We start from the raw sequence: 21,576 nt of genomic DNA, 5'->3' as shown, positions 1-21,576 counted from the left end.
CTACATTTAAATAAGCACTTAATCATTTCTAAGCCCTGAGAAGTAGCTTATATAGGTATTCTTATTCCTATTTATAGCTGAAAATGACTGACATCTGGAGAGTTTAAATGCCATGGCTGAGGTTAACATAATGAATATGACTGGATTTGGAAGTCGTCTGATTTAAGTAATGCTTCTTCCTAGAGTACCGGACTTGGCTTATTGAAGTTACTCTTTTAAATGTGTGATAATTTGGTACCACTACTTTATTTTTCATTATTGCAAAGTGGTCATTAGTTTATCAGAGGGCTTGATCCTTGTGCTTAATACTTAAGATTTGGAAATAGTACATTTACAAAATAATTTACAAATAGAAACTATTCAAATTCTCGTAGCCTGTGATCCTTTATGATAAATTGTCTCCTACTTTTTGCCACATTCAGTGGCAATTCTGCCACTGTGGGTGGCAATTCTGATAGGTGCTACAAAGGAAAAGATACATGATGATTCATGGGGCTATAACTTTTTAACTTATAACTTTTTAGTTTAATTCTAGCCTCCCTTGCTCTCTTTGCATTTTTGGAAAGCATTGTAACTCATCTGCCTTGATGGGCCATATTGTGAGAGGCTGAACTCTTTGTGACATGGTTAAATGAGTTCTTGTCTCATCTAGTAAGGGTCTTCCTTCCTATTTCACTGAATAACTTACTGCCATCTGTGCCCTGGACTAAAAATCTGGATAAACAGTAGCCCCAAAGGCCTGCTAAATTGCATGCTGACTTAAAAAGTTGCGTAAGATCAAGGATTTATATTTTAGAACTACCTAACCGTGTCTTACAGTGGTTCCATAATTGTGTTTGGAAACAGTGCAATTTAAACCTAAAATTCAAGTGATTTACATTTTGGCCTTCCTACCCTTTTATTTATTTATTTTTTGGTTATGTAGATTAGTAATAACGTTTACTTTGTAGTACACTTTATAACGTACATCCATTATCTAAATACCACAAAATGCTGGGACTTATAATATCTTTATTTCATTATAAATGAGAAAACTTAGGGTCCAAAAAGATAGGCAACTTTCTTGGGATCCTGCAGCCAGAAAGGAATGGTACCCAAACTCAACATGCACCCCATCTGCCCACCGTCTTCTTTCTGATCCCAGACTCAATGCATATGCTGTCCTTATTGTCATATTGCCTCAGCTTACCTTTGCAAAATGATGGAGAATGTACTGACTTTATTCTGACCTCCAGTACTATTTATTTTGGATTTAATTACATAGTGCCTTCTGTTATTATTTAACTGTTTTATAAGCTCTTATTTTCTTAATGACATGGTGAGCTTTTTATAGGCAGTCCCCCCCTTCCCTGTCTTTCCCACATCACCCACTATCCTGCTAAGAATCCAGGAGGCAAGCGGTAAATACTTGTAGAAGCAGCCTGATTTGAATGACTGATGCTAAGATTGACAGGCTGCAGTTGGAAAGTGATCCGTGTCTTTTATTACCTCACGTAGTTGCCTTTTTAATGGAAGCAGCTGTCGATGCTGTGCTGCCCACAGAAACCCTCAGGTCGTTTTTCTCCCTTTCTATTTAGGCTTCCCCAAAGTACATCCGCTCACATCCTATATTCATCCACAATTATTTGGCCCCATACAGCAAGTTTAAAAATAGCCAATGTGCACCATAGTAAGACACTGGAGGTGCGCTGTAGGGACCCTTCAACAAGTTGAAGGCTGGCGAAGGTCATTCTCTTCACGACCTGCAGTGAAGGCGTGGGGAGTTTCTGATGGCTGCTAAGAAGAATAGGTGGTCAGCAGTGTGCCTTCCCCTGTCTCGCCCCTTGACTCCCTTCCCCACTGTTTCGGCCACATGCTTCTCCTTAGCTCAGCATCCCAAGCATATATTCTATTTTGAGATTACCTAGTCTTCAGCTTAGTTAAGCCATGTGATATGTAACATGCTTTACTTCTCCTAGGTTTGCAAATCCCCTCTGTTTTTTCCTAAAGCTTATTTTAGTAAATAAGCATGGTCAGCAAATGTCAGCACTTCACTATTCTCCTCACTCTATTCTTACCTGTTCCTTCTAACATCACTAATGCTGCTCTGGGCATTGGGCTCTTTGTAGTTATTTGTTCTTTTAGTTGCATTTATTCACAGGCACTGCTTGGTGCTAGGGATGTTGTAGAGAACAAAACAGGCAGGATTCCTGAGTTTACGGTTCTTACAGACTGATAAGGAGAAGAGACCTTAATCAAATGATAAATGTGGGTGGCAATTCTGATAGGTGCTACAAAGGAAAAGATACATGATGATTCATGGGGCTAGAACCAAACTGGGCAGATCAGGGAGCTTTGCTGCGGAAGGAACTGTAGAACTGAGATCTGAAGATCTGGAGAGGAGAGCTTACAATATATGGAGAAGAGAGTCGCATAATGGGACATACCTCCATACCATTGTCAACAAATACAGCAGGTATGTGAAGGAGTGTAGGGGCTATGACCAGATGCAGTGGGGGGACTTGACATTGCCCGAGAGAATTAAGGAAGAGATCCCTGGTGAATGTCGATTAAACTCAATCAGGAATGGTGAGTAGAGCTTATGTGAAGAAGAGGTGGGGGAAAGAAGACAGCACACGAGAGACTGCAGGAAGTCCCAGTAATGCAGAGACACTGGAAGGAGGCAGTGCAGCCGGAGTGGAGGAGGGTACAGACAGGGGACACCATGGGTAGTTTTTCAGGTCATGGTAATGTCACATCTTGCACTCAGGGACAGTCATAGCTTACTGCTGCACCTAAAAAATTATCCTGAGGTAGAAACTTTCTCCCCCAACCTCAACAATAAAACACTCTTCTGCAGTCCAACCAATGTGTATACACATCAAGAAAATAAAATTATGGGAGGTCACACCGTCTCCACCAGCACTGCCAGGACCTCTGAAAAGGGTCCAGGTTGGTGGACTCCAAATCAAAATTCATAGTGAATGAAACCTGAATATTAAGAAACTAACTCTGTAAGAGAGTTGTACCTTTTTACATCCTCAGCACCACCACATTTCCCCCTTTCTTTCTAAGGTGAGCTTCCTGACGATGAGGTGTGGGTACTCCTGCTTTGTGAACTTCCTTAGATCTAGAGAACTTACCTTTGCTCCTTTTCCCATCTGACTTTCATCATCTTCAGTCAGGTACTTCAATGAAAGGAGCCTTCAAAGAAAATGAACCTAACAGAATTTAAATCTGAGAGCCCATGGTTTTAATATCTTTGATTTTCATCAATCTTTCTTATACCAGATAGAATCAGTAATAGCTACTTGATGGATGTAGTTCCCAGAGGCCTACAGTGAATTTTCTCTCAATAGTCTTTCTACCTTGATCTCTTCTAGGTGAAGAGATGAGGGATTGTTTTGGATGTTTTTGTTTTGTTTTCCAAGAGATTGTGCTATGCCAGTTTGCTGTACAAAAAGAAGAGTCTGTTGGACAGCCAATGTGTTATGTTTTAGAATTGTTCTTTGCCCTCATATGTAATAATTATGCTCATTTGTCAACAAGGAAGAAAAAACAAGAAAAAATTTAGATGGTGTTGAAGAACAGAATCCTACTAACAACCATAGATTTTCATGACAGAATTTTTATATTGTTCTCATACAGGATGAAGAGGAAGAAATCAAACAAGAAATTAACATGTTGAAGAAATATTCTCATCACCGGAATATTGCTACATACTATGGTGCTTTTATCAAAAAGAACCCACCAGGCATGGATGACCAACTTTGGGTATGTACTGCCGTCCAAATTTGCTTTATTTACATAAAAAACAAACACGGCCAAATGGTTCATTTTTCTATCCTCATGACAAAATTTGATTAACTCCTCCTTTAACCGTTAGCCCCCATGATGTCCGTAACATATTGTTTTCAGGGTTTTCTCCCATTTCCTTGAATATCTATCTTTTCAGGGTCTCTAAATGTTCCTTCTATCCCTTAATATGGACCATCCCCAAAGCCAATTGTTAAGTTCTCTGTTTTTTTTTTTTCACTAATTGACAACGTTTTATTGTGTTTTATTTTAAGCACCATAGTATTTACATTTTATGAATTGTATCATTTATTTTGCTTCTTTGAGTTAGGTATTATTCTTTCCCTAATTTCTGGAATGATGCAACTAAGGTTTACAGAAAAAATGAATAAACTGTTCCAAAGTCTACATAGCTAGCAGGGATGGATCTAGGATCTAACCAAGCTCTATGCGATTCTCTGTCTATCGCTGATGTGTGGGTGACTGAAACATAAACTTTAACTCTGTAAGTAAAATACCTAATACAGTGTCTGGTACCAAGTAGGGACTCTGCAAAGGTTGTTTTCCTTTCATGTTTCCCCTAGTCTACTTAGCTATGTGCCACAGTCCTTTATCTCTGACAGTCTAAGAGGCAGCTCTAATTGGCTGTCCCACCAATGAGTTTACTGTGTTTGATACCAAACCCTGTTGCTGCTCTGTGGAGCCTTCCTGGTTTCTGTCCTTGGAACTGTTACTCACTTAGTCCTTCAGCACGATTATAATGCTGTATTGGTTTGGCCTTCCCTTGCCAATTTTATAATTACCTCCCTAGTATGGGCCCATTCAGTGGAAGCCTGGACTTTACAATGGCCTCCTATGTGTGGATCTACTTTTCTTTCACTCTTTCTTCTTCCCTCTACCTTCTGTCCTTCCGTCCCTCCTTCCCCGCTTCCTCTCTCTCAATTTCTGTTCATCCCACATGTCGTTGTTATATTAATGCTTCTAAAAATACCTTTTTAACTTCTTACTGTCTTGCTCATTTTCCAGAGGTTTTATATGTGCCTAACACACAAAATTTACTGAATTAGCAAGAGCCTACTATACGCCAAATACTGTGCTGAGCTGTGTGGATCCAGTAATGGCTATTTCATGGAGAATTCCCAAAGTACTCAGCCTTGGGCAGAAGTAACTATTTTAATGCATCAGACATTTCCAATCCAGTGGGGAAGACAGAATATAGACAGTGAGTGCAATCAGTGACCAAAAAAGATATAAAAATGTTAGCTCATAAAACTAACAAGATTTTCATGTCATTTAATATGAGTACTCAATCTTTGGAAATGAAAAGAACCATTGGGATTTTTTTTTTCATAAGGCTCATCTCCAAATTTAAAAGAAAAATTATTTGGGGGTAAACACATTTTATATAGTTTATATGATTCTAAAAAAGTTACAGTAGGTTTTAATTGTGGCCTCTAAATGTATAATAGATGTAAATACAAAGATTCAACATATAAAAGTAGTGGGAGAAAATAAATATGACTGGATAATCCTAAAGAGAGATATATGACAACAAAGGGATACACCGTAAAATATAATTTTGATGGACTTGACTATATACATGTTTTAAATGTCTTCTTAACAAAAAACATAAAGTAAAAATGCAAATAACTGAGTAAAAATATTCATTTTATAATATAATGAGCAAAGAATTTAGCAGCCTTCAGAGATGAAGCATTTTTATAAATCAATAGGAAAAACATGAAATTACTAATAGCAAGATTGAGTTAAGGAAAAGATTACAACCAAAAAAGTAAGCAATATCAATTATCAATAAAGGTGTATTAAAAGGCTATTCTTACTAACAATAGAAATCCACAAGAAAAAAATAGATACCATTTCTTGCCTAGTAGACTGGCAAAGATTTTTTTTTAATTATAATGTCCAGAATGGACACTCATACCCACTGCTCATGGAATGAACACTGGTCCAACTTAAGGGCAGTTGGCATACACACACACACACACACACACACACACACACCCACACCTTCCAAAGCAAACGCCTTACTTTTGACTCCCTATTTTCACAGGCAGGAATATGTCATAAATCAGGTCACTTATTTAGGTAACTACATAAGGATGTATGTAGAAGTTAACCAATAGGGAGTCACTTAAGGGACATTGCAGACATTTAAAATGATGTAGCTCTGCATTTATAAATGGATAAGCATTAACAATTGTAGTAGGGGCTGGGTGCGAGGGTGGCTCACACCTGTAATCCCAGCACTTTGGGAGGCTGAGGCGGGTGGATCACTTGAGGTCAGGAGTTTGAGACCAGCCTGACCAACATGGTGAAACCCTATCTCCACTAAAAATACAAAAAAATTAGGTGGGCGTGGTGGTGGCTGCCTGTAATTCCAGCTACTCCAGAGGCTGAGGCAGGAGAATTGCTTGAACTTGGGAGGCGGAGGTTGCAGTAAGCCGAGATAGTGTCACTGCACGCCAGCCTGTGTGACAGAGTGAGACTCTGTCTCACACACACACAAAAAATAAAATAAAACAGGACTTTGTAAAGCCTTTTGAAGAGGTTATAATTAGATATAGTATGTTTTCATTTTTGTGGAAAAAATACACACGTAGTAACTTGGTGGGGATATCTGATATAATGTATACTAATTGTTTTGAAAATATTTGAGGTAGTAATTTCAGTAATTTCATTTTAAAAGCATTTTTCTTTTTTACATCCGCTTTTTTTTTCTCTAATCTTTCTCTTCAGTACATTTTCTTTTAGAGACAGGGTCTTGCTCTGTCCTCTAGGCTGGAGTGCGGTGGCACCGTGATAGCTCACGGTAGCCTTAAATACCATAGCTCAAGCGATCCTGCCGCCTCAGCCTTCTGAGTAGCTCTGACTGCAAGGGCACGCCACTATGCCCAACTAATTTATTTATTTTTTTTGTCTCACTTTCTTGCCTAGGCTGGTCTCAAACTCCGGGTCTCAAGCGATTCTCCTGCCTTGGCCTCCCAAAGTACTGGGATTACAGGTGCAAGCCACTGCACCTGGCCTGAAATTTCTCTTAAGTTCAGCATCTGAACCCTTTCTGCTGCTTCTTTTGTTGTTGCTACCACTGGGCTGTTCTTGCTCCTCATAAAAGACTGTCTGCTCTCTGAGGGCAAGGATTGTGTCTTTTGCTTCCCTCTGCAGCATTTGGAAGGCACTGGGTAATATGCTGACAAAATCATTGGTTTATGAATGAAAATTATATTGTTAGAACAAAACCTGGTTGCAACAGGTACTTTTGAGAGCTCAGTTTCCCTGAGGCCTGCAGATTCAACAGGATATGATGAGGTGGCATGAGTTAAGATATCTTTGCGTTTCCAAAGGACTTCTACATTGTCAACAATTTAGCATTTTAGCAGTGACCCTGAATTGCCAGAAGCTGCAGCAGATGACACGTAGAGAATGATAGCTATTATCCTCCAGCTCATTATCAGCACCCTGGAAGTCCCCCTTGCTCTCCCTCTCAATCACTGCCACCTCAAGGAAAATGGGTATCCTGACTTTTTTTCTCCCAGTTGTATTAAGATATAATCAACAAATAAAAATTGTATATTGGCTGGGCATGGTGGCTCATGTCTATTATCCCAGTACTTTTGGAGACCAAGGCTGGGAGGGTTGCTTGAGCCCAAGAGTCTGAGACCAGTGTGGGTAACATAGTGAGACCTCATCTCTACCAAAAAAATTAAAATTAAAAAAAAAAGAAAAAGAATTTGTATATTGTTGGTGAGGATGTAGAGAGAAGGGGACCCTTGTATGCTGTTGGTGGAAATGTAAGTTGGTACAGCCGTGTGGAAAATACTACAGAGGTTTCTGAAAAAATTGGAAATAAAACTACCTTATGATCCAGAAACCCCACCTCTGGGTATATATCCAAAGAAAATAAAATCAGTATCTCAAAGAGGCATCTGAGCTCCTGTGTGCATTGCAGCATTATTCAGAATAGCCAAGGAACGATAGCTATTTTATAGTTGTCTGTAGAAAGGTGTTTTCTTTGGTCAGAGCTATGGTTCTCAATTAAAAAAAAAAAAAAGCATTAATGTAGCTTTATAACCATCTCCCAGCATATCACCTGAGCTAGAACAGCTATTTCTAGATGAGCCACACCTAGCTATTAATTTCATTCATTTTGTGAGATGGGCCAGACAGAATAGTTGGTTTTCATGTTAAGTTGAATTATTAAAATTGGGGTAATTGGGGTGTTTATTTACGAATCATTGGTTGAGGGAAGGAGACGGGTGGTTAATAGGGCTTGACTCTTTTTCGCCCTTTTCCAGATCCTGAGATGTTTTAAGCTGGAAGAATTAGTCATGATAGACTTTGCTGGGTCCAGTGAAGTTAATTGACTTTCCCTGGGCCTCAAAACTCATTAGTGGATGATGCAGGACCAGATTGCAGACATCCTAAAACATAACACTTTAGCTTGGTTGGAAGTTCTGTGAAAGCCCCCTGGAAGTTTTTGTTAAAAACTGAGCAAAATCTTCAGTCCATTTTCAGATAGGTACTTGGAGAAAGCAGCACACCTGCTGGCATCTGCATGGTGTTAATGGGAGGTATTGTACTCTGGAAATGAGTCACTTCCCACTAGTTCTCACCCTGGCCAATTGCTCTTCTCATGGAGATGGCTGCTGTTGCTGGGAACCAAAAGCCTGATGTGTATGTGTTCATTTATTTGCTCCCCAGTCATTCATTCATTCTTCCATATATATATATATATATATATATATATATATATATATATATATATATATATATATATATATATATATGAACATATATATCTCCATATATTCATTTATTTGTCTGTATATACATACATATGTATATGTATATATTATCATATCATCATATATATACATGGCTAGTATAGATACATATATATACTGGCTAGGCACAAGGCACTCTTCCAAGCACTCAGGATATAACAGTGAACAAAATTTATGAAAGTACTTATTTTAATGCAGCTTACATTTTTGCTGTAGACTACAAACAATAAACATAATAAATAAGACAATTACAGAGGATGCTGGAAGCTAGTAAGTACCTGGTAGAGTACTAATTGGGAATGCAGGTAAGGGTTGCAATGTGTTACGGACTAAATATTTGTGTGCCCCCAAAATTCATATATTGAAATCCTAACTTTCAATGTGATGGTATTAGGAGGTGAGGCCTTTGGGAGGTGATCAGGTGATGAGGGTGGAGCCCTTATAAATGGGATTAGTGCCCTCATAAAAAGAACCCAGAGAGCTCCCTTGCTGTCTTTCTGAGAAGTTAACAGTCTGCAACCTGGAGCCAGATCATGCAGGGCTTTGCAGGCCATTGGGAAGACCTGGGCTTTTACTCTGCATTAGGTGGGAGAGCCATGGAGGGTTTTGAACGTGGAGTGAGGGGGATGGGATCTGACCCACACACTGAAGGGGTCACTTCAGTTGCTGGCTTGCGAATAGACCAGATGGGCCAAGGAGAGAAACAGGAGACCAGTTAGGAAACTGTTTTAGTAAGTGAATCCCCTTCCTGAACTTGATGAAGGGGGGATCTGCAAGTAGTGAGCACTTCCAAACTGGACCACATGGGGAGGAATTCTGCCATCACATTGGACTTACCCCACTTCAATTAAATGCAATTAACTGCAGGTAACAAAATGTGGAAGTTACAGCTCCTACATTCTGCCAGGTTTGAAAGACAAAGGGCCCAGCACTCGTCAGACTCGCGTCTATGCAGAGGGCTGCTCTGACCATCCCTTCTAGCAATTGTCTAGTAGCTTCTTTGCTACCAAAGAAAACTTTGTTCCATACCATAAAAGCTATGGAAGGCCTCATAAGGGCAAGAGCGTCATTTCTTTTCCTAGTTGATTGATGTGGTGACACATCAAGAAAGAACTAGGAAGAAGAAAGACAGAAACATAATAGTTAGGAAATTAATATCAGATTACAATATTGGTGGGAACACAGTCATAGAATATAACAGTACATACTTATTCCAAGGCCTCTGACTCACTAAATTTGGGGCATTCTGTGTTAGTAAGAACAATGGTAGGAAATATTTATCACCTGCTTACCATGGGCCAAGTACTATGCTTGTTTACTTTGTCATATTATCTTATTAGATTTTTGCAGCCATTCTGCAAATCAAGTATTATCCCTACTCTGCAGATGGAGGAAACTAGGCTCAGAGAGTCCAGAAGTTTGTCCAAGGTCTTATAGCAAGTCCGTGATGAAGCCAGCATGCTAGCTAACCCCAAGCTGTCTGATTCCAGAATCAAGCCCTTAAACCCTACACTCTTCTCCTTTGGTCATGAAAAATAGTTCTGATATCAGAAGCTGATGTTCTAAATAGGATTGAAGATTTGTGTTTAAATAAATTTAGTTTAACTTCACCTTTAATCTGAACTCCTCTATTTACCCAATATTCAAAGAGCAAGTAAGACCTGTTAGCTACTAATAAGAGTGCTGTAAACTCTAAGAAATACATTTTGAAAAGTGCGTTAGGTGCTTTGGGAATGTTTTATCAAATAATTGCAAAGGTCATAGATAGTTGACTCTTCGGACTAGTGGCATTTTGTTAGGATTACGTTTATATAAAAATATTATGAATTATATAGAGGCATGGCCTAAAGCAACTAAAAGCAGCACTTTCTAACATTTATTCCCTGTATTCAGACTACATGAAATATTCCCCAGATATTTATTTTGCTATGGCTGGAGGACAGGTTTGCATATATCCCACTAGCCAATTCAATCAGGTGTCTGATTGAATTATAATCTGTACGATTCCTATCAGTCTTGTTGTAGAGATAAACTCTTGTTTAGCACTAGCTCTTTGTGGAAATACAACTACTTCAGATAATGGCCAAGTAATTCTCCTTTATCAACTGCTCAGGGTCTGATCCGGAAATCAAAAAAGGGAGCCCTTTCAATAAAGATTCTGATCTCTCGGAAACAAGGCAAGCTCTGACACACAACATCTCATTCTGCTGCCTATCAGTGATGAGATGCTCTCCATTTTGCTGCATGCCATTCAGACACTGGGAGGGAGAGAGAAATACTGTTTAGTAAATGAACTAATTTCTCAAAAATTACAATGTGAACTCACATATTTTGCTGTCTTTTTTGATACCACCATAATACAGGGCTAGAATATCTCGTAACAGGAAATAAATTTGTAATCATCTTCTGAAATGTAGGGTGGTCAAGTAAGATAGCAGATTTTTGCCCTGTAGTGGCTCAATAAGCTATTCATAAAGTTTTCACACGGTACACTTGCAGAGCCAAGAGTTAAGAAATTATACCGTGTGCATTTTAAGGACAAAGATTCTGACAGCCTGGGAATCTGGAGACCCAGAGTCAAACTTCGGGAGAACCAATGTGTCTGGCATTTGGATTCTACTTTATAAAAATGATAATATTAGACTAGTTCTTAGTTGGCAAACTAGCAGCCTAGAGGCTAAATGCTGCCATGATAAATATGTTGAGTTTGGTTCACATAAGGTGGTGGTGGTTTAATTATGCCAACATTAGAAAATTTGAGCAGTTTCACAGAAAAGTCTGGATTCTTGAAAAGTTTTGAAAAATCAAATGATCTAGAATATTGGGCCTGAAATTTCAAATAGTAGCAGTATTTTAGAGCAGTGTACCAGCTGTTTAGAGGGCACATATCAAATTTGCACCAGAGGCCCCAACATCCCCTGTTGTCTTCCATACATACTCAATTTCATGTATTCACATTACTTGCCCAGCCCCTGTGTAAGATCGTCTCAGAATAAGATACTGGGATGAACTAAGAAACAAACTCATTCAACTACCCATGAAAGGTCCTTTTTAGACTCTGCATTGATGTTGGCCACAACTCCTAAACCTAATTCTGCAGTATTTTGGATTTACATTGCTATAGTGTCTTGGCTTGGTAAAAATAATGCCCACTTCAATTTTGATTGTTTTAACATTTAAATGTTAGGTACTGCAGATAATGCCATTAAAAATTTAACCACCCTTGTGTGACCTGGGGGTTGTAGGAAAAAAAAAATTAACCACTCATAGCTGAATCCTTTGAACAGTTAAAATTTATCTTTTGTTAATGCTGTGTATCAGAAATGAGGCTTTTAAAACTTGTTTTGATTAGTGTTTGTTACTTTTATAAGTAAACAGCTCCTTTCCTTCATATACAGAGCCTACGTCACTTGTCTGGAGGAGTTATTTAGTCTTGTTATTTGTGAGCAGAAATTTTTAAAAGGTTGAATTTGGCAAATATAGATATGCCTAACATGGTAAGAGGAATGATTGTAAACAGTCTCCCAGTTTCAGAGCTGCCACATTGCAAGACCTATAGAGACACAAGGTAAGTTACGTAGATACAAACACAGATCTGAAGCTACATGTAACTTAATACCTTGCAACTGGTGTGTGTTGAACTTTAATAGAGCTATTTTATGAATTAATGGGTGATTCTTTGATAAGAATGTGCAATTGATCTCTTCTTTTGTCCCAAAGAATTTCATTTGAACTTTGTTTAAACTTCTTTTCATCTAAGCAAAAGGAAGACTTGATATGTACCCAAAGTTATTTTGCTAATGGTCCATACAACCCTTTTGATTCCTTTTTTTAGATAAATTTTGAGCCAAAGTCTATGTTCCTATTTATGTTGTGTTTCTCAAAATCTTCAGCAATCAAGATGATTAGTCCTAAATGCTCTAAAGCTAGCAATTTCTTTTCTTTTCCTATTTTCAACCTGTCTGAAAACTGGCTCACCATTCCTCACCCCACATTCTTCTATTTGGGTGTAACATTCCGAGATGCAGAGTTGCAAATTTCTTCAACCTTAAAGTTAGCTTCTATGATTGGATCTTTGGACAAAATTGACATGTAGTGACTTACTCCTACCAAAAAAAAAGCATATATATATATATATGCAGAAAATTTTGCATTCATACTGTGGAATCTGAGTCCAGACACCAAATACAAGATGCAGCTAATGTCCGTAACGTTTCTTTAAATGCTATCGTACTGACTCTGGGTTGTCTGTCTCTTTAGACATAGGCGACTTGAGCATTTGTAGTGGGCCTGTCCTTTGGGCAGACTTGTTGTTGCTAAAAATACTAGTTGGCTCGGTATATTCAAACTGTCTTTGCCATGTTCGAGGTATAGAGTTGTTCACTATCCAGAAGCTTTATTACAAAGTCTAGGACACTTCCCATCCTTGGAACTCATCTTTTTGTCTTTGAAAGTCTTAAAATTTATAGTTCAAGCATTCTCTTTCCCAGTCAAAAAATATAATTCAGAAGCCAAGAGTTTATAGATAGATAGATAGATAGATAGATAGATAGATAGATAGATAGTACATGCTAGTTTAAAAATGAATGTAAAAGGCCATTAAAGTTGCTTTTTAAGATTTGAAATTCCCAAGCTTTACTTCAATTGATTGAAATGATACATGTATTCAAATGTATACCTACCAATTTTTGTATTTTGTATTTCTATACACACATTTTATATTTTGAGACTTAAACTACCTTTTGCACATAAAGCAGCCTTCTGTACCAAAGTTACTGAGTTTGGACTTTGTTTCCACCATCATAAATCACGCAGATGAGATCTGTGGTTATTTTCAGCCACACATGATGAAAATACTCTGTGCCTCATTGATGTTTCTGGGTTAAATCTTTGCAGAATTGTGTTCTTGGAAGTTTGTTCTTCCTATTATTTATTTATATTTATATTTATTTATTTATTTATTTTGAGACGGAGTTTCGCTCTTGTTGCCCAGGCTGGAGTGCGATGGCGTGATCTCGGCTCACCACAACCTTCGCAGCCTGGGTTCAAGCAATTCTCCTGCCTCAGCCTCCCGAGTAGCTGGGATTACAGGCATGCACCACCACGCCTGCCTAATTCTGTATTTTTAGTAGAGATGGGGTTTCTCCATGTTGGTCAGGCTGGTCTTGAACTCCTGACCTCAGGTGATCTGCCCACCTCGGCCTCCCAAAGTGCTGGGATTACAGGCATAAGCCACTGTGCCCAGCCCCTATTATTTTCTTAGGGTGCCCTTTAAACTGCTTGGTGCAAACCCTTCTCACTTTAGGAAGACCTTCATCTTCCCGCTTGCACCTCTTCCTGCCCCCTGCCTCCAACCCCTCCTTTTACCATAAAAGAGAAGGGATCTGTTAGTAGTCATTTATTCTTGTGGGTGACTGACTAGTGACATTTGGGAGGAATTAGTTCCTGTCAGGGTATTCTGGGTAAGTATCTGCAATTGTAAAATAACATCCTAAGAGTTCGTTTCTCATTACAGGAACTTAAAACCAATAAACTAGCAAGGGAGTGAATACTTTAGGGACCCCAGGAATCATCCAAACCTTTGACTGCCTTTGAGACTAAATCTTTTAAAATTCTTTTAGAGGTTATTAGGGCTGGAAAGGGAAGTTTAGAAGCCACCACATCTGGTGATTCCATGCTAAAGGCCCCCTGTCTCTTGTGAAGAGATAACCTCAAGCGCTGACTCAGTATTCTGAAATGTCTTCTGGAATCAGCTGAGGCTGAGGACCCTTTACCTAAATATTGTCCTGGAGAGGGGATAAGCACAGGAAGGCATACTAAGTAACCCCCGACCAACCTCTACGAGAAAACATCCTACGAGAAACATGACAACTGACAAAAACTGCTGACAATCAACCATGCAAATTGTGAAGTGTCAGAACTCTTTGGCTTTTAAAAATTAACCTTTGTTATTTAGATAGTAATAATTACCCATGTCTAAATAATCCAAGCAATTCTTTTCTCTAATAAGTTGGTTGCTCCACACTGTGCTTTTTTTGGACACCTCCTCCAGGCTCAGGCCTAGTCCTCATCCTGCCCCCAACCACCTTCAACTTGACCTTCCTTCTTTCTTCTCAAGTGGTATGCATGTTTATTTAAGTTTCTGACCCAGTTATTTATTTAGGCGGTGTTGAGTGAAAATTTCAAATGTAAGATTCCTTTAAAATTCCTCCACCCCCTATCACCCCTGCCTTCCAAATAAAAAGATCCATTGCCCTGGAATGCACCACTGTGTCTTCTTGCTGTGTGGTACAAATGTAAAACAAAAACAAAAACATGTGTCTCTGGTGCTTTTTCATTAATAGAGGTTTTAGAAAAATGTGCTCAGTGCCTTTTACAAATATCTTTCAGCCCTGTCTCTTCACCATCCAAGTGAAGTGGACATTGGGGAGGTATTGATGCTATCTTCCATGTCAGAAACTCTTTCTTTTCGCATTTTTATAAATGCAAAATAGACCAAAGAATAGAAACATCATAAATACATCTTGAGATTTTTGGCTGCTAGCAGCATTATATCCATAGTCACAATTAATGTTCACATCAAACCTGTAAGGTTGATGCTTTTATTTTGTATTTTATCATAGTGGTAGTGGTGGGGAGAGAGACATTGCTAAGCCCAGGGTGGTTAGGGAACATACCCAAGGACACATAACTAGTAATTGAGAGAGCAACGTGCTTTCACCCTGCTCAAGTTACTTAATGAGTGTAGACTATGGATAAAGTGCAGACTGTAAGCTCTATTTCCAAATACAGAAAAAGGAAGTTAGGTGAAGAAGAATTAACGAAGCATTTGTAAATCGCTTCACCCAGTGCCTGGCACATGGTAAATTCTCAGTAAATGTTAGAAAGTATTATTATCTCAGTATAAACTCTTTGAGAACTTTCTTTCAGGGAGAATTTTAATGACCCATTATTTCTTACTAGTGAGATGTGAAGTTATTGACTTATCACTGCTGAGCTTGGCATGTTGAGCTCTGTTTCTGTTTATTAATGTGATGAGGTTACTTATGGGGAGGGAGGATCCCTGCGGTGTGGTGGCAGTAATTATCAGCATTGCTGTGTGGCTGTAGGAACCAATTGCTAGCAAGTGCTGTTTTTTTTCTTTTTTTTTTTTTTTAAATCCCATTATATAATTTAACAATCATTTTGTTCCATAGTGAGAGGAAAAGAATTTAGCAGCCTTCAGCTGGAGCTGAATGGGAAAGCAAATTATAGAAATCACTGACAGTAGTGCCTGGCTAGAGTAGGATTGTTTCCTACTGAATATTTGAAAGTATGTTGTCCAATCTAATTTTGAAAGACTCGAGTCACTGGGCTTCCATTGCCTTCCTTGGGAGCTATAATTACATGGCCTAATAAAGCTCAGTGGTGGGACATTTTCCCCAGCTGATACAGGAGCAATGGATGTATTCACAGGAGGCCTGGTCAATGTACTTTTCAAAATGGGATTTAGAGAAGGGACACAAACATGTTTTGCTCACTCGGGAAAATATTCATTTCCTGCTACCAAAAGATGTTTCTTTGGTCCATCCTGCTGGCATTGAACCCTGATTTGCTATATAATGGGACTTTCTTTAACTTTGTATTGTGGAGAATCCTAAAAATACACAAAAATAGGCAGAACAGTATAATGAACACCCCAGTGGCCAATTCCACCCCATCCACATGTCCATCTATGTTGCCCCTTCTAGTTATTTTGAAACAAAACATATCATTTTTTAAAATTTTGGTAACATAAACATAAAATTTACCTAAATTTTAACTACTTTAGAATGTATAACTCATTATCATTAAATATAGTCACAACGTTATGCAACCATCATGAGTATCTAGTGCCAGAACATTTCCATCACCCCGAAAGAACACTGTGTACCCATTAAGTAGTCATTCCTGTTACCCCCTACCCCCAGTCCCTGGCATCCACTAGTCTGCTTCTGTCTCTATGGATTGCCTATTTTGGATATTTCATGTAAATGGAATCATACAATATATGGCCTTTTTTTGTCCGGCTTCTCTTTTTTTTTTTTTTTTGAGACGGAGTCTGGCTTTGTCACCCAGGCTGGAGCACAGTGGTGCAATCTCGGCTCACTGCAAGCTCCGCCTCCTGGGTTCAAGCCATTCTCCTGCCTCAGTCTGGCTTCTCTTTTACTTAGCATAATGTTTTACATGATTCATCCACATATCATGCATCAGTATTTCATTCCTTTCCATGGCTGAATAATATTTTATTGTATGGATATCCCACATTTTGTGTACCTGTTCTTCTGTTGATAGACATTTTGTTTTTTTTTCTGCTTTTTGTCTGTGAATAGTGCTACTTTGAACATTCATGTACAAGTTTTTGTTTGAACACCTGTTTTCAATTCTTTTGAGTATACTTCTAGAAGTGGAATTGCTGAGTCATGTGTCAATTCTATGTGTAACTTATTGAGGAACCCATTAACTGTTCACCGCAGTAACTATACCATTTTACATTACCATTAGCAATGTATAGAGGTTCCAGTTTCCCGACATCCTCACCAATACTTGTGATTTTCTGCCTTTTTTTCTTCTTAAATTAACATCCATCCTAGTAGCTGTAAAGTGATATCTCATTGTGGTTTTGGTTTGTATTTTCCTAATGACTAATGACATCAAGCCTCTCTACATGTCATTGTTAGCCATTTGTATATCTTCTTTGGAGGAATGTCTATTCAAGTCCTTTGCCCATTTTTAAATTGGGTTGCTTGTCTTTCTGTTATTGAGTTGTAAGAGTTCTTTATATATTCTGGATAGTAGACCTTTATCAGATATATGATTTGCAAATACTTTTCCCATTCTGTGGGCTGTCTTTTCACTGTCTTGATAGTGTCCTTTCATTCACAAATGCTTATAATTTTGATAAAATTAATTTTTTCTTTTTTTTTTATTTTGGTGCTTGTGCATTTGTTGTCATATCTAAGAAGCCATTGCTAAATCTAAGGTCAAGGAGAGCTACCCCTATGGTTTCTCCTGAAAGTTTGATAGTGTTAGCTCTTATATTTAGGTCTTTGATCCATTTTGAGTTAATTTTTTTGTATAGGGTGTGAGGTAAAGGTTTAACATCATTTTTTGCATGTGAATATCCAGTTGTCTCAGCACTATTTGTAGAAGAAACTGTCATATAATTTTATCCATAAGTATTTCAGCATTTTTCTCTAAAAGATAAGAACTTCTTTTTACAAAACTACAGTACCATTATTACACTTTTAAAATACTGGCCAGGTGTGGTGGCTCAACGCCTGTAATCCCAGCACTTTGGGAGGCCGAGGTGGGCGGATCACAAAGTCAGGAGATCGAGACCATCCCGGCTAACATGGTGAAACCCCGTGTCTACTAAAAATACAAAAAAAATTAGCCGAGCGTGATGCCGGGTGCCTGTAGTCCCAGCTACTCGAGAGGCTGAGGCAGGAGAATGGCGTGAACCCAAGAGGCGGAGCTTGCAGTGAGCCGAGATCGCGCCAGCCTGGGTGACACAGTGAGACTCTGTCTCAAACAAACAAAAAAAATTAACTAGATTTCTTGAGTATCATCAAATATCTAAGTCTGTATTCAGAATTGTAATTATCTCAAAATGTGTAATATCTTTTTTTAAAAAAATTAATATCTAAATAAGGTGCACCCATTGCAATTTGGTGGTGTATCTTTTTAAGTGTTTTTAAATCTATAGGTTTTCTTTGCGTCTCTTTTTTTCTCCCTTGCAATTTATGTGTTGAAAAAACTCTTTGTCTTGACTAGTATCCTGGTCTAGATTTTGTTGATTGTATCCTCATGATGTTACATGTTCCTCAGTCCTCTGAATTTCCTGTAAATCAGTGGCTGGAGCTAGAGGCCTGATCAGGTTCAGATTTCTGTTTTTGTTTTTGGCAGTACTACTTCCTAGGTAATATGCGTTCTTATACCAAAAGGCAAATTCTATTTACTTTTTTATTTATTTATTTTTTCTATTTACTTTTTAAAATGTTAACAGTCATTGATGATCACTGCCTGAGTCTGCTAGCTTATTAGAAGCCACAAAATGGTGGCATTCTTCTACTATGTCTTCTTCATTTATTAGATGGAATACCTACTTTTTTAGGAACAGAAACTTTCCCTCTTTTATTATTCAACTACCCAGTGGTAAGATTTGTATTAAAAAGGCAGTATAGACTCTTCAGTCTTTCCTTTTATTTGCCAGCTCTTAGTTAGTTTGTTATTTTTTTCTAACAGTGCCAGTCATATTCTTTGGGTGGTGGGGGATGACCTTGTTAAGGCATTTAATTAAGCACATTTAAAGTGTTTCTACACATTACAGCTATTATTCTTATCAATGCTCAGATTATCCCATCTTTCACCACTGGGAGTCTCTTGAAATTGAATCCTTTTTGACATGATTTTGTGGTCTTTGATAATTTCTGGGCTATTACATATTGTAATTTCCCAACTTTTATCTGGTTGGAATGTAGTCTACTTGTGGCACTTCCCAAATTTCCCTATAAGCACTTATAGGTCTTGAAACTTCCTTGGCTTCTTGGAGAAGTTGGGAAGGTTTCCCTAGCCTTTGTGGAATCATAAGAAGACAAGTCAGAACAGGCTTTGGAAACTCACTCATGAAATGAGTTTCATGAGATTTTATTTAGTTTCTATTAGGTATACAAAGAAAAAGAAAATATAATTTCTGCCTGAAGATTTTGGAGCCTGATGAAGTATCTTTTAGGACCTGGAAACATAGTGCTGATATCAGGAATGTAGATTTGGACAAAGCCAAAGCCATCAATGTGGTTTTATTGTGGCTCCATTTTAGTTCTGTCTCTACTACCAAGTCAGGAATTGATTGCTAGTTATTCTGAATTCTTTTCATATAATTATAAAAAATATATAAGTACCTAATAAGGTGATCTTTGTTGAAGATATTTTTGAAGGTAAAAGTCTGGAAATGGATGTGTTTTTCTAAGCCTAGAAAATGCATGTAAAAGCACATAGACGGCTTTTTTCTCAAATGGTCTCTACATCCCCATTGAGTAAGGGTGATGTTTATTTTCTGCCTATTTTGTAAGTTGCTAAGTAGTGTAATGAGTTTATATTTATAGAGTGCTTGGAGCTTTTGCATGAAAGGTGCTAAATTAGAGTTTATTGTTTATTGAATTTATTTGATGTGTCCAACCTCTGGGGAACATTCGCTGAAGTTAATTAAAAACAGATAGTTCCCACACTGACAGCTTACAGTGCCACTTACAAACCAGTAACATAAACAGTGTGCACTTTTGTAACCCTAAGTTGGGACACCTAGAGAACCACAATTCTTTCTGATAGGGGAATAATCCTACTTTTATGTGAAAATTTGACTGCTGAGTTAAAACAGAGATATTCTCAATTTTGTCTGAGTCACCTACCTACTCCCATTAAAAAAAAATACTTAGAATATGGAGAGTTTCCTCAATTTTCAAATATAACTTACAGGTTGAAAAATTTAAAAATAATGTTTCCTTTATATCATTTTGGGAGTACATGAAGGTAAAAGCTTGTGTTTTATATATTGTTTTATGATTACTTTTTCTTTGCAGGAATGGCATTCCAAAGCAGCCAATTGCTTGTGCTTTCTTACCCCAACTTAATGGAAGCTGTGAAGCATCATTAAAATAATGGCTTGTTTGCTTCCTTTGCCAGTTGGTGATGGAGTTTTGTGGTGCTGGCTCTGTCACCGACCTGATCAAGAACACGAAAGGTAACACGTTGAAAGAGGAGTGGATTGCATACATCTGCAGGGAAATCTTACGGGTAGGTTACGAGTGGGGACTGGCCCACCTCCCAAAGTCTTCAAGCAACACATGATATCTTATGAGGGATTGAATTTTTTTCTGACTTTCCAGTGAAATTCATAAGCATATCAAAAACCCTTTAAAAGTTTATCCTATCAGTGGTGGTGGTGGTGGTAGTGGTAGTTTGCTGTGAAGGTCTGCTCTGATGGAAGTGAGCGCCATTCTGGAGATAGGCCATGAGCATATTTTCATTTAGGTTGACATTGGGTGATTTCTCTTAACAAGGGATTCATTTTCAATGCTGTTTCCAATTAGAAACCTGATTTTAGATCATAAAGACAGTGTTCCACTTAGGAAATGAATTATTTTATGAGATATTTTAATCACTCATTTAAGTTATCTGTTTGTGAAAGTTCACAATTAATATATTATCCCTAATGGTGTAATACCTTCCCACCATATAAAGTTTATAAGGATTGTGTGACTTTAGTCATTCCTATACATACAACCTAGTTTAACCGATTTTACCTTTAAAAAAAATCTTTGTGACCTAATCACTTAAACTAATCAAAATAGCTGAACAAGACTGCCTGTTTGCCCAGTTTTCCCACACATCCCCCAATCAGGAAATCTAGACAATAGTATCATATTTGCTGAGCTGAGTTCAAGAACAAGAAAGTAACTGGGCATATTTTAGTTCATTCAGACTAGCTTAATCATCCCTTCCTACTAATATGGAGGTTATTATATGTCTACTGAGCATTCTTATTAAATCTTCCTGGCCATTGTTATCTATTTATAAGCTCTGCCTTCTTAATTTAAGGCAACAAAAGTTAAAACTTTTTTACTGTGTGTTCAAGATATGCCTTTGAGAGATAGATTGTATGCTTTGGGTAGATGGATGAAATGGATAGAAGTTAAAAAAGAAGGAAGGCATAAGAAGACGATGTGTGTTCATTAAATGCAAACCAAATTAGGCAAAAGGCAAATAGAAAATGGAATTTTAAAATTATAACATTGATGTGAATGACTTCTATCCTGAAAACTACAAAATATCACTGAGAAATATTAAAGAAGACCTTAATAAATGGAGGTGTACATTATTTCACAGATTACCCAATATTCTAAAGACATCATTTCTACCCAGTTTGATCCATGGTTTCATTGAACTTCCAATTAAAATTCCTATAGGTATATTTGTGGAA

General features: G+C 37.9%; 1 protein-coding gene across 11 annotated transcripts in view; it reads left to right on the top strand.

The window, feature by feature from the left end:
* The window catches only part of TNIK (TRAF2 and NCK interacting kinase), a 398,989-nt gene that overhangs the window by 244,940 nt on the left and 132,473 nt on the right, over positions 1–21,576 (top strand). For all 11 annotated transcript variants that reach the window (XM_016940186.4, XM_016940185.4, XM_063806396.1 and 8 more), the window contains exons 4-5: positions 3,628–3,753; positions 20,280–20,390. In XM_016940186.4, the coding sequence (XP_016795675.1) occupies positions 3,628–3,753; positions 20,280–20,390 (237 nt within the window). The remainder of the gene's footprint in view (positions 1–3,627; positions 3,754–20,279; positions 20,391–21,576) is intronic.

This window comes from Pan troglodytes, chromosome 2, assembly GCF_028858775.2.
Source record: "Pan troglodytes isolate AG18354 chromosome 2, NHGRI_mPanTro3-v2.0_pri, whole genome shotgun sequence".
NCBI lineage: Eukaryota > Metazoa > Chordata > Mammalia > Primates > Hominidae > Pan > Pan troglodytes.
Note: the sequence above shows the minus strand (reverse complement) of the source record. Positions and strands in the feature narration are given on the sequence as shown.